This window comes from Narcine bancroftii, chromosome 9 (assembly GCF_036971445.1).
Source record: "Narcine bancroftii isolate sNarBan1 chromosome 9, sNarBan1.hap1, whole genome shotgun sequence".
Classification (NCBI taxonomy): domain Eukaryota; kingdom Metazoa; phylum Chordata; class Chondrichthyes; order Torpediniformes; family Narcinidae; genus Narcine; species Narcine bancroftii.
In genome coordinates, this window is record NC_091477.1 from 71677189 (window position 1) to 71695384 (window position 18196).

General features: G+C 38.5%; 1 protein-coding gene across 2 annotated transcripts in view; it reads left to right on the top strand.

The window, feature by feature from the left end:
- Positions 1–18196, top strand: part of LOC138742271 (anoctamin-7-like) — an 88895-nt gene that overhangs the window by 56264 nt on the left and 14435 nt on the right. For both annotated transcript variants that reach the window (XM_069896417.1, XM_069896418.1), the window contains exons 15-20: positions 24–126; positions 824–935; positions 4239–4293; positions 5328–5425; positions 8407–8543; positions 16836–17041. In XM_069896417.1, the coding sequence (XP_069752518.1) occupies positions 24–126; positions 824–935; positions 4239–4293; positions 5328–5425; positions 8407–8543; positions 16836–17041 (711 nt within the window). The remainder of the gene's footprint in view (positions 1–23; positions 127–823; positions 936–4238; positions 4294–5327; positions 5426–8406; positions 8544–16835; positions 17042–18196) is intronic.

Below are 18196 nucleotides of genomic sequence, written 5' to 3' on the forward strand. Positions count from 1 at the left end.
GTATTGTATTTTTTCCTCCCAAGGCTTCAAGGGTTGCCAGTTTAACTGGATCAGTGGTCAATCTCTTATTCATCCTCCTCTTGGCTCGAGTATATACATATCTAGCCCATTTCCTAACCAAATGGGGTAAGAACCACATTGTTGATTCCCTGGGTCAGTCAGAATATCTGTGCAGTTAGCACAATGCTATTACAGCTCGAATGATTCGGGTTCGAATCTGCCACTATCTGTAAGAATTATTTTATTTCCCGTGTCTTTATAGGTTTCCTTTGGGGGCTCCGGTTTCCCCCCATGTTCCAAAGATGGTAAATTGGTCATGTAGGTGTAATTAAGCAGCGCAGGCTTGTGGGCCGGAAGGGCCTATTATCATGCTGTATCTCTAAAAAATCTCATGACTGCAAACTCCGGCTCCTGCAGAGAATTATTCCTGCTTCGTACTCTGGATCAGGTATAGGGTGACCGATGCAACAGTCACAATACCAAGATAACAATCAAGAGCAAAAGGCCTGAACTTTCCAGAGATAATATGTCTCACTGCTGTCTTCTTTGTTCCTTAAATACAATCCTCAGTTCTTTGTTAATAATGTTGCGTGGGGTTAAATCAACAATTGTGGATAGGAGCTGACAGTCTGCATGCTGACAAGGGAAGTTTTCGGAGGAGTGTTTGACTTGGAATCAGAAGCTCAATCTCACAGTTACTTTCCTTGTGAAGTGTAGAGAGGCTGGGTGTAGAGAGTAGTCTGATCCAGAGCTGAGAGGAGGTAAACATGTTGGTTATTGTGTTATTTGGGATATCTTATGCTCTCTGTTCCATTTATTTCAGAAATGCATCGGACCCAGAGCAAGTACGAAGATGCATTTGTCACCAAGGTGTTTATTTTTCAATTTGTCAACTTCTACTCCTCACCAGTCTACATTGCTTTCTTCAAGGGCCGGTAAGGAGCATTGGTTTCATCAACACTAAGAACTTTTGGGTTTTGCCTTGCTCTCTTCTCTCAAGCATACCTCCTGTCTGGGATAACATTCCAGATGTGCTAGATACAGTTACAGGAATTATGGATATGATTCCAGTTGTCCCCTTGTCTCCATTACCCAACTCAAGATTGGGAGATATTTTTTGAACATTGTTGCAATACCCTGTGTGGTTTTTCTTTTTTTATATATATTTTTTTATTTTTCACACTGTGAACCATATCAACTAAAATATACAGTGGCATTTTTTCACTTTTTCCCCCCCCCTACCCTCCCTCCCCCCTTCCCACCCCCTCCAAAACCAATAAATATTCAACATATACAATAAGACCATAAAACAATGTCTTCACACAATGAAAAATAAACAAGCCTGTGTGGTTTTTCAAGGTCTTTGTTGCCACTAGAAAATGATCCCTTCAGAACTTTTCAATAATGGCTGGACTCATCTCTTTCCTACCACAGTTGCAGATCACTAAGGAGTTGTGAGAAGCAAGCTCATGTCCCTGTAGAGCTCGTCGAAAGAACCAAAGACTTGTTTTTTTTTATTTTTATTTTTAATTTTTAATTTTTCACACTATAAACCATATTGACCAAGATACATACATACATTTTGTCTCTTGAATATAAACAGTGTCATTTTTTCCCCCTTTTCCCCCTCCCCTCCCTTCCCTCCCTCCCTCACCCCCTTTCCCATTTATTTGAAGTTCAATCTATAAGATACATTAAAACCGTTTAACAATGTTGTCACTTAATAAAAATAAACAAGAAATTTTACTGAGTCAGTTCTTTTCGTTGTCTTCTCCTTCTGTCATTTTAGGTGGTGGAAGTCCATGGTAGGATTTCTCTATTGTATTTCATGTATGGCTCCCATATTTGTTCAAATATTGTGATGTCATTTCTTAAATTATATGTTACTTTTTCTAATGGAATACATTTATTTATTTCTATGTACCATTGTTGTATTCTCAAGTTGCCTTCTAATTTCCAGGTTGGCATAATACATTTTTTTGCTACAGCTAGGGCTATCATAACAAATCTTTTTTGTGCTCCATCCAAATCGAGTCCAAATTCTTTATTTCTTATATTACTTAGGAGGAAGATCTCTGGGTTTTTTGGTATACTTCTTTTTGTGATTTTATTTAATATCTGGTTTAGATCTTCCCAAAATTTTTTCACTTTCTCACATGTCCAAATTGCATGAATTGTTGTTCCCGTTTCCTTTTTACAGCGAAAACATCTGTCTGATACTTTTGGGTCCCATTTATTTAACTTTTGGGGTGTGATGTATAGCCTGTGTATCCAGTTATATTGTATCATACGTAACCTCGTGTTTATTGTATTTCTCATAGTTCCGGAGCATAGCTTTTCCCATGTTTCATTCTTTTTCTTTATGTTTAGATCTTGTTCCCATTTTTGTTTTGGTTTACCGTTTGTTTCCTCGTTCTCCTTTTCTTGCAGTTTGATGTACATGTTTGTTATAAATTGTTTAATTATCATTGTGTCTGTAATCACATATTCAAAATTGCTTCCCTCTGGTAACCTCAGACTGTTTCCCAATTTGTCCTTCAAGTAGGTTTTCAGTTGGTGGTATGTAAACATTGTATCGTGAGTTATATTTATCCTTCATTTGTTCAAAAGATAATAATTTATTTCCTGAAAAACAATTTTCTATTCTTTTGATCCCTTTTCTCTCCCATTCTCTGCACATTCCTTCACGTAGGGCAATCCAGATTACAATAACCTGCTGTTGAAACAAAATCGGCCAGAAGTTTGCCAATTGCCGATGTTATCTGGCCACCATCCTTCATGCCCCTGGAAATGGTCTCCCTTCATTTACTCTGTCATTGATTTGATCTGTGCTGCACCAACCACATTACCCCTATTGTCCCTCACCATCACCTCATCAAAGATGGTAACTGCCAAACAGGAGGATTTTGTTTTGGTAACTATGTACCAATGACCTTCAGTTATGGTGGCTTTGTTTTATCCATTTTCTGGAGAAGTCGCTTGTGTGGATTGTTTTTGAACTGGTTACAGCAGTGGCAAAATCTCAAAGAAACTGCAGATGCAGGATATTTAAATTTTTTCGTGTTCAGCAGACTAGACACTGAATTCTGATGCAGGGTCATTGACCTGTTTCTCTCACCTGTCACTTGGTGGCAAAATCCAATTGGTTTCTTAGGAATTGTACTTTATCATCCTAATGGTCATAAAAACTGCATGGAAATGGGTGCTTCAGCCAACTGAGTCCATGGGCCCAGTTACAATGATCCTACACCAATCACATCTTATTCTTCCCTCGAGATTCCACCGCCTATCCATGTGCCACGAGCAATTGACACGGCCAATTGCCCTACCAACCTGCACTTCAGGACATGGAGAAAGCTGGTGTACTTGTAATAAACCCTCACAGTGACCAGGAAATGGAGCAAACTCTGCATAAACAGCGCCTGAGGTCAGAATGAACACGGATCTCTGGTGCTGTGAGGCAACAACTCTACCAGCTGCACCTCTGCTCCAGGATCTCATTAACAATCTGGATTCATAGAATATCTTGTACTCAATGAGTTTGTCATTAAATTGCATAAGTACAAACCTATGAAACAATGTTCTCCAGTCCTCAGTGCAAAACATGCAAACACCACAACCAGACATTAAAAACTCAAAATGCTAGAGAAACTTAACAGCAGGTCAAACAGTGTCCTTTATGTTGCAAAGGTAAAAATACATATCCGATGTTTCGGGCTTGAGCCCTTCATTAAGGCATGGAAGAATGTCAGCAGGCATCCAAACAAAAGGATTCGGGGGAGGGGAAAAAGGCAGGAGTTTATAGGTGGAGAAGGGAGGGAGGGGACAGGAGTGATCAGGAGGAGGAGGGACGGCTGGGTGGGTGGAGGGGGAAGGGAGAGGGGAGAAATGGGAAAAACTGGAAAGGGGGGAGGTGAAAAAAAGGCAAGCTGGTTAGCAGAAAGCAGAGAAGTTGATGTTAATGCCCTCTAGCTGGAGGGTGCCCAGTCGGAAAATAAGGAGTTGTTCCTCCAATCTGCGGGTGATCAAGGTGGGAAAGTATATAAGGCCATGGACAGACATGTGAGTGTGGGAGTGTGACACAGAATTGAAATGGTTGGCTACTGGGAGGTCTTTGTTGTAGTGGAGGGATCAGAGGAGCTCAGCGAAGCGAGCTCCCAATTTGCGACCAGACATAACACATATATAGACAAAATAGTTAAAATGCTAAACCTATTCCATTTTGTTCTGTTCCTTAGGTTTGTTGGTTATCCTGGAGAATACGAAACACTGTTTGGAATCAGGAATGAATCTGTAAGTATCATAATATTCAATGAAGAACATGATAACAGCTTGTGTTTAGACTTTTGATCGAGCAGGGTAAACTGATTACTATCGCTATATACATTCTCTGTGCCAGTTATTCATCATTCAGTCAACATCTAAAATAGATGCATTAAAACCCTGAAAATCCACTCTCTAATTCAACATCTGACTCACTGGGTGAGATTTCTGCACCCCCTTTAATAAACCACCCTCCCAGGTTTCCACATTTCCCTTCAAACTCATTGAGTTTACTGGTAATTTTACTGTACTGCTGTGTAATATCCTTTTTTTAAAAAAGAATAAAAAGTGTGATGATTCATCAAAATTACCCCCAATAGTCTTAAAAATATGCTCCTCTCACCACCAAAGTCTCATCCATGCTGAATGAATGGAGTTTTACTGCATTTAATCTGAATCTCATTGCTTTTTAAATTTTAAATTTTGACATACAGCATGGTAACAGGTCATTTCTACCCATGAGCCCATGCTGCCCAATTTACACCCATTAAAGCTACAACCCCTGTTATATACTGAAGGGTGGGAGGAAACTGGAGCCCCCGAGGAAAACCCACTCAGATATGGAGAGAATATACAAACTCCTTACAGACAGCGCAGGATTCGAACACCAGTCCTGATCGCTGGTGCTGTGATGGTGTTGCATAAACTGCTACGCTGAGCTTTCCGTGCACAAATTGACAGTCCCTTTTTCCTGCAACACTATGGTATTTAACACTTAATTGGCTCAAATAAACATTGGAGTAAAATCAGAAAATGCTGGGAAGCACTACTCAACAGGCAGGCAGTAGCTATGGAAGAGAAACAGGTCACTGACCTGAGGAAAAATCTGTTCATCTGTCCACAGACGCTGTGTGGCCTGATGAGTATTTCCTGCATTTCTTCTTTTTGTTTTAGCTTTTCGACATCTGGAGTTTTGTTTTGTTTTTTGAAGCATTTCCTCCACTATTAGTTGGCTTGCACCCATGGCAAAATAGTACCCGTCATTAGTTCCTCTCCTTTTCTAGTGTGGATCAGGAGGCTGTCTGATTGAACTGGCGCAGGAACTGCTTGTTATCATGGTTGGGAAACAACTCGTAAATAACGTCCAGGAGTTTGTCATCCCGTGAGTATCTGCTAAAAAAGGTAAACTAGCAAACATTATGAAATGGAAATATGAATGAACTTCTTTGATGTGCATCAATTGAAATAGTGGTTATTTTGAGTAGGCATTGTTCATTGCCTGCTAGTTGGCACCACTACCACCCTACACCATCTAGCAGCCATTCTTGAGCGAGGACAGACCAAGAGAATTGCGTTATCTTCCGCTTGCTGTACTCACGGATCTGAGGTCTGGTTGCAGCTCTCCATTCATTTTGTCACCCTTGGAATGGTACAGAGATATAGCACAGAAATGGGCCCTTTGGTACATCATCTCCACACCATTTGTCACCACCCATTTACACTAAACCTACATTGATTCTTTTTTTAAATTCTCTTTATATTTTCATCAACTCCCTCCAGATCCCATCACTTAAATTTGGAATGGGCAGTTAACCTAATGGCCAACACATCTTTGGGATGCGGGAGGAACCCAGGGAAACCCACGCACTCACAGAGAGAACATGCAAATTCCACACAAGCCAGTACCAGAGGTCAGGACTGAACTGGGCTGATCTCCCTCAATACAATATTTGTAAGCTCTCCTCAAAAACCTTCATGCCTTTTGCCTACAGTTAGCTATTTCAGCCCCAGAAACCCGGGTTCGAATCTGCCGCTGTCTTTCAGGAGTTTGTACTTTTTCTCAGCGAGCAGGACAGCAACACTACTAGATATGCCACTGGTCCTGCTGTTTATGTGTGGGGGGGGGGGGAGGTGGGGGGAGGTTTATCTAGGTGCTCCAACAATTCCATGCACTTGCCCAGATGCCTTTTAAACCTTCATTCCACCTGAATGGTCACATGTGGGGTTTACTCCCACTGCACAGTTTCAGCTGTCAAGGGGTTGAAGGTGTTGAAAGACTGAGATGGAAACTTGTGAACAGGATTGGGCAGCCGAGATGCAGGGATGGTGTTTCCTCAGTCTGGGAGGCCTGGAAATTGGCCACACTCAGTCTTCGAAAACTTGTGTGGAGGTGTGAAGAAACTTCTTCATTTGCTCGGTCACTGAATCTGTGGAATCCTCCACAGAAGGTCTGAAGACCAAGAAAGTGAAGGATTTAAATTAACAGCACAGTAGAAGCCTATTCCAGCCCATTACACCCAGCCGCCCAATTAGCCCCATACATTTTCTATATTTTTGTAGGATGGGAGGAAACTGGGGCACCCAGAGGAAACCCACACAGGTCATGGAGAGAAAGTACAAACTCCTGAAAGACAGCAACAGCTTTGAACCCGGGTTTCTGGGGCTGTATTAGCTAACTATAGACAAAAGTCAAGAAAGTTTTTGAGGAGAGCTTACAAATATGGTATTGAGGGAGATCAGCCATAATGATGTTGAAGGCTTGCACCTACTCCTATTTCTCGCTGTTTCTATTCAGCCCCCGCCACCTCAGTCTACACCATGTTCCAACTACTTCTCAAATCTTTAAGTTCTTATGGAGCAAAAACTTCATTTGAGGAATTTATATTTCATCCTTGGCAACAGCAGCTTTCCCATGGGGAAAGATTCCCAGCCTCCTCTTCTGCCAGTTAAGCAGCAAGAGAAGAGACTGGTTTGAGACTTAGACCTCAATGTTGTAGGCTCCATACATCCCAGGGTAAGATCATTGTAGACTTCCACAAAACTGCAAACAGTAGTTGCTTGCAAATTTATCATTTTGAATACATGGCCCAGAGTCGGCAGTAAACTGACATCACTTTCTATAAGGAAAACAATCTTGCTTTTGTCCCACACTTTCAGCTACCACACTGCCACTCACTGGAAAAGCAATACTTGTGTCCAGCGGCTATGATGCTTCTGTGGTGTAAAACCATGCATTTTTATATTTAATTGTTTATTGTAACAAAAATCTTTCTTGCATGCTCTCCAGGCAAGACAACCCAAACTTAAGTACAACAAGTTGATTAATTTTTTTTTAAAAACAAAGTGCAGGATATAGAGAAAGCTTACCGTGCTGCAGGAAAGCTGTCATCAATCTGGAGAGGGAGAATTTAGAAGGTTGTTGCAAAGACTGGGTTGGGGGAGGGGGATGCCGAGCTATTGGGAGATGTTGAGTAGGCTGGAATTTTATTCCTGGCGGCACATGATGATGGGGGTGAGGTGCGGGGGGCGGTCATTTATGAGATGGAACGCTTGAGGCCATGGTGAACTAGGTAGTTGTGATCTCGTCGCCACAGTTTAAATGTTTAGTCTTCTAAGGCTGAAAAGATCCTTATGGATCCTTAGATTTGTACAACATGGAAGTTGACCCTTTGACCTTATCACAGAGGGAACCATTTAAGATTGCATTGGCAAGTGGGAGAAAAATCAAGTTGAACATTAAGCAGCTTTTAAGACTAATCCTACATTAAATATACAAAAGCACTGAAGAGCTCCTTCAGCCTCTATAGGAGGAAAAGATACATAATTGACATCAAGGTATGAGCAAAGAGTAGGAAGGTGCCTGAATAAAATATAGGGGGAGGTGGGAAGAGCATAGGCTAACAGCCAAGGTGGACATGGATAAGGAGGGCAGGAGAGAAAAGCTGAAAATTTATTGGAGGAAGGGGGTAGCTCTGTGAATGCAGAGCTGGAGGAATGGAGATATTGGGATAGGAAGCAAGATAAATGGGGGGGCATTAACCCCATTTTATTCTTCCCAAATCCCTATCAATCCCCCCCCACCTCTTCCAACCACTACCACTTACCTACAAACCAGAGGCCATTTACAATGGCCAATTCACCTTCCATAGCTCCTACCACATACTCTATTCTGGATGGTGTTGTTGATGGGAAATGGCCATCAGAAGGGCATTGACCTAGATGCTTGAGTGGCCATTTCAAAATAAAAACAGCTCTCCACATCAGAGCTGAGAACTTCCTGATGGTTTTATCGACAGTACCATCAGCAGTCAGACTTTGAACTGATTGGCTTTCACTTACCTCTTTGTGCTACTCATTGAACAGGAAGCTGAAATATTGGTGGCAGAAGCGAAAGTTGAAGAACGCCGCCAAAGTCGAGGGCAGTCCAGAGCTTCAGCCCTGGGAGAAGGATTATGGCCTGCTGGTCTGTGAAGGACTCTTTGATGAATATCTTGAGATGGGTAAGTAACTCGCAATGTAACTCAAGTGAGGATCAGTGCACATATATAAGAAGACTTTATAATTCAAAAGGCTTTCACGGTGAATTGCATCAAATGCTCATCACCCCTTAACATAATAATGGTAAGAACGTGAAAGTAGTTCACGTTATATTTGGTGAAACAGTATTTTTTTTTTTAAATCCTCCCACTCACTTTATACAAACTAGATAGCTTACCAGGATTGTCAGAAGTGATTTTGGTTTGAAACCTAACTATTCTTGCAGTTATTATTTTCCTAATCTCTGCCTCACTGAGATCAGTGATTGCACTTGATAGTTTGCCAACATGTATACCAACCCTTATATGTTACTCTGAGAGCAGTTTAGAAGCACAAATGTTTCTGAGCAGTGTAGGTAAAATAAAGAATGATCCATTCAGACTATGGAACACCATAATGTAAATATTATATGGCTGACAAGTTGTCCATTCTCCAGTTTAACAAAGTCATGTTGTTATCAAAGTCTTCAGGTGTAAAATCTATTTTACATGACTGTCTCGCCTGGAAGGACAATAGTATTTGGTGATGCGCAGTGAATGAAAATCAATTGCAAGAGTAACTACAGTAAAGCCCCTGGTATCCGGCACCTTTGGGGATGGATAGATGCCGGATAAGTGAATTTTCTGGTTGTTTGAGATTGCTTGTTGTGGGATTGGTGAACCAATGGTGAAGCGTGCCAATTTTAAACCCGTATTTTATTATACCTGTTTATTTTATGCGGTTGTTTTTTTTTTGCTAGTTGCTTGGGGCTGCTAGTCAATGGTGGATTAACTACCACCTGGGCCTGAGGCTCAGCTTTAGTAAGGCACCCCCTGATCTTACCCCACAGCCCCCATCTTTTGTTGAATAGCATAAAGTGAAATTGTTCCACTTATTACCCTTTGGACATGGTTCCCTCACATATTCCAAATCTATCTGCCGGGGTTGTGCTGGGAATACACTAGTTGGTGATTGGTTGGAGGAGGGGAGGAAAAACCTCATTACAATTAAACAAAACTTACAGAAGCCATCTGCTAGCCCTGAATAATTTGAAAAGTCTGTTTGTTACAAAAGGATAAATAAAATCAGTTCTACATAAACAGTCTCAATACAAAATAACAGGATAAGGTCGGGTCACCTCCAGTGAGCGACGCTGCAGGAGCTGAGTTCAGACTGTTCAAACACGAACATTGATTGACAAGTAGCATTGGGACCGGCAGAACCTGAATTAATAGATGGAACTGAGACCCCGCTGCTGATTGACGGGTGGACCCAGGACTAACGCGAGCCCATGTTGACAAGTGGTTACATTGGTGTACCAGTTGTTGTGACGAGCCCCTTTACCTTCCGGGCCCAAAAGGCTTCAGTCTACTCAGCTAATCCACCTCTGGTGCCAGTTGGTTAAATTCTGGATAACGGGTTTTCCTGTACGTACTGCTGTTTCCATGTGCCATTGCACTACTGCTGAAATTTCACTGGCCTTTTCTAGCACCATTTATCCTCGAAGCAGTGACAATGTTCGTACACCGGCCACGCAACTAATAGTGGCAGCTGTCTTGCAACCCGGTATTGGACCACAGCAGGTAGAAAGTAGAACATTACTGCACAGTATAGGCCTTTCAGCCCACAATATCATGCCAACCCATGTAAACCTACATCACAACGATCTACCCAACCTCACATCACATCCATAACGCTCTATTTTTGTTACATCCATGTGCCTACCTAAAAGTCTTTTAAATGTCCCTATTGCACCAGCCTCCAACATGAGCAATGACAATCTGTGTTATATTAAAAAAAAACTTACCTCTGACAGGTTGTGTCAAAATGTATCTGATGTTGAACAGTTATGACCCTCCTGGTTTTCATGGAGCTGTTTGCACCTTTGCTGGAAAATTTAAAGGTCCACTTTTCTTTTGTGTTCCGACATCACACTCACCCGCATAGCATCCAGGAGAGTGCTAGCTCATTCTGAAAACTGTTGCTTGATCGCACACCTCAAGGATTCCTTACAATGGCCGTTTCATTATGGTGGTCAGGCTGGGTGCTTTCTGAGTGGCATCTTCAGCCACAGAGGCTGCAGACTTCAAGGGAATTGGGAGACCTCACATTTGCAGACCGTTTCCCCAGGAAGACTACAAGATCCTATGCTCCTACCTTTGAGCTTTTAGAAAAGCAATGTCCACACCTGCTGAGGTTTTCCAAGTCAGTTTGACAATGGATGTTTGAGTGTACTCATGAGATTGAGATGCACATGAATGGGGTTGGATTTGGTTTAGTCTGTGGGTGTGTGTATCTAGATTTGATTGTGCATTTGGGTGGCAGAGAAGATTTGATGGGCTGAATGGCCTATTTCTGCTCTTGTATCTTATGAGTGCCTGTTATCAGAAAGGTCTGTATTGAAATATTACCTGTTTTTCTTTCCACATTTGTTGCCTGACGCTGAGTATTTCCAGCATTTTTCCTCATTTTCAGATTTCTAACATCTGCAGTTATTGATTTCAATTTACAGTTTTGTATTGAATGGATACGTCAAACAGGATGGGTAACAAAAAATAAATGTGCATTTTTTGTGCTTTTTACATTAGTAATATTATGAGGGTTACATTTATTTTCCACACTATAGTTTAGCGAGAAGGGTTCTTCTGCGAGCAGACTAATGGGTTATCTCTAACCGTGCAAAATTTACAGAGTCCAAAATTGCAATTAAAAGAAAGATTAATTGGCACCGAGCAAGGGCAGCATGAGAGCACTGAGTTCATTCAGGATGGCTGCAGGGAAGAAATGGTCTTTTAGCTATTGGACCGCCCTTTCCCACTTTTGAGCTGCCTTCTCATGGTTGACCTTATTAGGATCTCAGTACAGTCCATGGTTTAAGCAGACCCAACAGCTCAGTCCTTGAAAGAATGTTCATCCCTGCTTTTAAACAATTATCCCTCAAATTAACTGGATATTAATCTGATGAAGGGATCAGGCCAATAATGTTGATTACCTTTCTTCCTGTTGCATGACCCACTGAGTCTCCCCACTGTGTTTGTGAATTGTAGTCATTTATCTGCATGTGAGCTTGAAATGAGCAAAATGTCTGCTGCATTTTCAATTTCACCAGATCCTGTCAGGATGCATCATTGGGTGGTCCAAGATGGCAAGAAGCTGTAGAGAGGGTTGTGAACATGGCTTAGACCATTACATACAGTATACCTGCATCATCTCCATCTATACTCCCATTGCCTTGGAAAAGCAGCCATTATTAGACTCATCCCAAACTCTCTTCACCACTTTCCTGTTGGGAAAAAGATTCACGAGTGTGACATAATGCAGTACCAGATTCAAGGACAGTTTATTTTGTGCTGTTATCAAACTCCTTTTTTTTTTAAACTTTATTTAAGATTTTTATAACATGAATAAAATAGAAAGTTACAGTAAAAAGATTAAACATAAGATAATAAAAATTACAATACTACATCGGCAGACTAAATAAACTAAACCCCCCCCCAAATTAGTGCACAACATTAATGACCTAGCTTAAAGTTAGTCCAACCGCCCCCCCCAAAATAAAGAGTAAAAGAGTGAAGAGTTAATAAAATGAACAATAATTATATATATTAAAAAAACCCTTACACAAAAAATAAAACATAACAAATAAAGATACTAACATCAAAAAAAAAAATCAATACTAAAATATCAAACTTAAAAACATATTTAAATCAAACTTAAATGCATATATTTAGCAAACGGAGTCCACTTCAACCTATAAAAAGACATCCTATCCTGAATTGAAAAAGATATCCTTTCCATAGTCAAACAGAACTTCATCTCCAAATACCACCTATCTAAAGTTAATAAATTTCTATCTTTCCAAGTAAGAGCTATACATTTCTTGGCCACAGCTAAAGCTAAATAGATAAAAGAAATCTGATAATCTTGTAGGCCCAAATCAATTAATGATTGCATATTCCCAAATAAAAATATACCAGGATCTAATACAAGACAAATATTATATAAACTATTAAATATAGATTGAATACCCTTCCAAAACTGTTGCAATCAATCACAAAACCAAACAGTATGCAAAAAAGTATTAGCCGTCTGGTCACAACGAAAACAGCAATCCGACTTACTAAGACCAAACTTTTTTAGTTTCTCCGGTGTTAAATATAACTGATGTATAAAATTGTAATTAATCATTGCTAATCTAGCATTAACCAATTTCCTAATACTATTCTGACAAATTTCCATCCATTATAAAACCTAAATCTTTTTCCCATTTCAACTTATCCTTATCCCAATCTTTTTTACTATCAATTTCTTGTAAAATACAAGACAAATCAGATATATATCCCTTTTGTGGTATTGAAAGTACATATTCCTCAAAATTAGAATCAGGCAATAAAATCATATGTCGACCACATATCTGTTTTACAAAAGATCTTAATTGATAATACACAAATACAGAATTTCCACTAATACCAAATTTCCTTTGTAATTCATCAAAAGAACAAAAACATCCCTCAGAAAAACAGTCGGATAAATTTTTTATTCCCTTCCTTTCCCACTGTTTCAAAGTAATATTGGAGACTATAAAAGGAACAAGTTGATTGTTATATAATGGAAATTGTCCAGACCATTTATTTTTGAGCCCCAATTTATTAAGTTTACTTGTCCATAAGTTTAATAAATGCTTCAATATCGGGACATCATAAGTTCGTAATAAATTTTTATTCCATCAAAAGAAAAACTCGTGAGAAAGTTTTTCTGAAATAACCGTCATTTCTATCTTTGCCCAACTGGGTGGATCATCCATATTCATTAATGCACTAAGAAATTTAAATTGAGCTGCTTCATAATAATGTTGAAAATTCGGTAATCTTAAACCTCCAAATTGAAAATCCCACATCAACTTTCTCATCGCTACCCTCGGAAATTTTCCCTTCCATAAAAAGTCTCTAATTGCTTTATATAAATCCTTAAAAAAACTTTTATTTAAAAAACAAGGAATTGATTGAAACAAATATTGTATTCGGGGAAAAATATTCATTTTTATAGTATTAATCCTCCCTAATAGACTCAAAGGCAAATCGTTCCACTTAATCAAATCTAATTTAATCATTTTTATTAAAGGAAGATAATTAATTGAATATAAATCTTGAAATTCCGTATTAACATTAATTCCTAAATATTTCATTTGTGTAGTCCACTTCAAATTTGTAATACTTTTATAGATTGAATAATCATTTTTACAAATTGTTAAAATTTCACTTTTGGTCCAATTTATTTTATAACCAGATAATTGACCATAAATTTCTAAACATTCTTGAATTGCTGGTAAAGAAATATCCAGATCCACCAAATATAATAAAACATCATCAGCAAATAGATTAATCTTGTATTCCTCATTCAAAACTCTCATGCCTTTAACATTTTCATTTTGACGTATTAATTGTGCCAAAGGCTCAATAACTATAGCAAATAAAGCAGGTGACAATGGGCATCCTTGTCTAGTAGACCTTGTTAAATTAAAAGATTCTGAAATCTGTCCATTGACAGCAATTCTGACCTTCGGATTATTATATAAAGCCTTTATCAATCCAATAAATGAAGAACCAAAACAAAATTTCTCAAGTACTTTAAACAAAAACTTCCATTCCACTCTATCAAAAGCCTTTTCTGCATCCAGCGAAACCACTATTGGATAATTCATCTGAGATTTAGATTTATTTATCAAAGTTATTAAACGCAAAATATTATCTGACGCATATCTATTTTTTATAAATCCCGTTTGATCACTATGTATTATTTTAGGCAAATATTGAGCTAATCGATTAGCCATAGCTTTTGCTACAATTTTATAATCTACATTTAACAGCGATATTGGTCTATAAGAAGAAACCTGTAAAGGATCTTTATCTTTTTTTGGTATAACTGTAATTATTGCATTGGAACAAGACTCGGGTAATCGAAAAGTATCATAAATTTGTTGTAGAACATCCTTATATATAGGAAATATATCAGCATAAAAAGTTTTATAAAACCCTATAGAAAATCCATCTTCACCAGGTGCCTTTCCATTTGGCATATCTCTTATCGCCGTTTCTATTTCCTTTTCTGTAAAGGATTTATCTAACTCCTGTCTATCTTCTTGATTCAATTGTGGCAATTTAATATTTTTCAAAAAAGAATCTATAGCATCCTCAGTTACATCTTTACATTCCGAAGTATATAATTTTTTATAAAAATTACAAAATTCCTCATTAATTTCCTTTTGACTAAAAGTAATACCCGATTTCTTTCTAATTACTGATATAATTCTAGATAATTGGTCCTTTTTTAACTGCCATGACAGAAATTTGAGCTTTCTCACCCCATTCATAAAATTTATGTTTAGTTCGATTCATTAAACATTCAAACCGATAAGTTTGTAATTCATTATATTTAAATTTTAAATTAGTTAACTGATTCTTTTGCGTTTCAGTAGCATTTTTTTGAAATTCTTTTTCAGTAACAGTTATCTTTTTCTCTAAATCTTCAATCTCTTTAATTCTCTCTTTCTTTACTTTAGAAGCATAACTAATAATTTGACCTCGTAAAAAAAGCTTTCATTCCATCCCATAAAACAAAATGACTAGAAACAGAATTACTATTATTACTAATAAAAACCTCAATTTGTTGTTTTAAATAACTAATAAATTCCGGTTTTTGCAGTAACATAGTATTAAATCTCCATCTTGGAGCTCTCTGAACTTCCTGTAAACTCTAATATTCTAATAATAATAATGAATGATCCGAAACCAATTTTGCCTTATAATCCACAGATGTAACCCTATCCTGCAAATGTGTTGAAATTAAAAAATAATCAATTCTAGAAAAAGAATTATGTCGTGACGAATAAAAAGAAAAATCTTTCTCTGTAGGATTAAATCTTCGCCAAATATCAACTAAATTCAAATCTGACATCATATTAGTTACTTGAACTGCCATCTTCGATTTCTTAATTACTCTTGGATACTTGTCCAATAAAGGCTCCAATACCACATTCAAATCTCCCCCAATCATCACATTAGAATTTGATTGTCCAAGTAATAAAGACATATCGACAACAAAAGCTGTATCCTCAACATTCGGAGCATAAACATCAAGCAAAGTCCAAGCTTCATTAAAAATTGTACAATTCAATTTTAATAATCTTCCACCATTTTTCTCTTCATTTTGTAACTGAAATGGTAAATTCTTGTGTACCAAAATTGCCACTCCTTTTGCTTTTGAATTAAATGAAGAATAAAAAACTTGTCCAACCCATTCACGTTTGAGTTTCAAATGTTCCTTATCTGTCAAACGAGTTTCCTGTAAAAAAGCCACATCAACTTTTAATTTTTTTAAGTAAGCAAGTACTTTCTTACGCTTAATGGGATTATTTAAACCCTGGACATTAAAAGAAGAAAACTTCAATTTAGATATTCCTTACAACAACTCAACACAAGAAAAAAAAAGAAAAAAAAAGAAAAAAAAAGAAAAAAAAGAAAGAAAAAGAAAGAAGAAAAAAAACCCTTCCTCTTATTCCCTCTTAAAACTACAATCAAAAACAAATAAAAGAGGGAAAAAAAATGTATTTAAAAAAAAAGTAATAAAAAAAACTTCACTCCTTAACCAAAAAAATTAAGAAAAAAAACAGGCAGGAGGTTACTACTACCCCCTCCTGTTTAAACTGCACAATGCGGTAACTCCCACAAAATACTGGGTGTGAGATAACTCACACGTAGCTGACGACTTCTGGAAAATAGTGCCCACCCAGTTCCCTCTCCCAACTCCCATTTCATATTAAACTATCATCAATAATTAAGATCTTCCAAAAAAAATGTATTTTTTTTAAATCAATTTTATCACTTTGACCACCATTGTTTCCATTTCTTCTTGGAATCTGATTCCCATCTTGTATCTCCACTCTCTTTGGAGACCGAGGAGGACTACGTCGTTCTTGAAATTGCGTGATCGGTAAATGTTATGAAACTCCTGAATGAACCTCATGCTAGTAAAACTATATTGCCATTTCTCTGTACCAACTAATTTCTCTCTGTAACTCTACACTTTCTGTACTGTGTCTTTCATGTACAACGTATGGTACGTGTGGCAATAAGTTCATGTAGGCATACAACTTAGGATGTGTTTTCAGACATTCTGACAAAATTAAAACCCTGTAAATTAAATCATGTCCGTTAACACCCAGGGCACATATTAACAGATTTATTTTGATAGTTGCTTTGTGTTTCTTCATTTTGCAGTGCTCCAGTTTGGATTCATCACCATCTTTGTGGCTGCTTGCCCACTGGCCCCTTTATTTGCTCTACTAAATAACTGGATAGAAACACGTCTGGATGCCAACAAGTTTGTTTGCAAGTATCGACGGCCAGTCGTGAAAAAAGCGCAGGGAATCGGAATCTGGCTCAACATCCTTGAGACCATCACTAAGCTAGCTGTAATTAGCAATGTAAGCACACTGCCATCTGTGATTGCTGCTTTATCTCGTGTTTAGTTGGTCAAGTTTTAAGGGTTTTCATTTGAGACTTTTCTGACACATTCACTATGTGATATGATTCTTTCAACAAATTGTAGTCTGTGCAGTGAGTTGTGCAGACGGTAAAACCCCAGGTTTTTATGGTGTGTGTTCGCTAATGTCTGCAGCCACCCTGTTGGTGCTGCATCATTTAATGCAGAGATCCAGAAGAGAACGTTGGCTTAGGACCCTGATTTGTGATCAGTCACTTGAAGGAAAAGGTCCCATTGACTGAGGTCAGGATAAACAGTGGCAAAGATATACTCAGTGATCAAATAAATACTTCCCAGATAGACTTCATGGACTCTGTGTACGTGGGGTCTCCTGCATTTGCAGGAGTGATTAAAGATAGACTGTGGTCTGCTTATTTTGACATATGATCAAACTTGCCCCTCAGAGTTTAAGTAGGTGTAACATATCTCATCAGGCACTGGGCATCACAGTAAGATGTCTCACAACACCTGGATTCAGTCCTGACCTCTCGCGTCGTCTTCATGAAGTTTTCATGATTTGTGCATTTCCTCCATCATCCCAACATTGATAGGTTAATTGGCTGCTGTAAATTGTCCCTAGTGTGTAGGCGAGTGGTCTCATCTGGAGGGAGTTGATGAAAATGTAGGGGGAATTTTACAAATGGCATTTGTATAGGATTAGTGGCAAGGGTCTGATTTTCAGTTCTTATTACAACTCCCGAGAGTTTTATTTTTCTCAGCAGTGTACATTTCCCTTCATGCCAAAATGGTTGCAAATGTAGGCTGGGTTTGTTTTCTTTGGAACCGAGGAGGCCGAAGGAGGAAAATTGTTAGAGACTTCGATGTAGGGAAAATGGTAAGAAACTACACCCCATGGCAGAGGGGTCAAATGGCAGAGGCCAACACTCCAAAGGTGAGGAGTCTGGGGCATAAAAGGGATCTGAGAGAATTTTTTTCACCCAGAGACAATCAGGAATGTGCTGCTGAGGAAGGACATGAAAACAGGTAATATTTAAGTATCTGGATGATCACATAAATCTCCAAGGCTTAGTAGGCCGTGGACCAAGGACTGATGAATGGGACTAGTGAAGAATGGTACTTGATGGTCAACATGAAC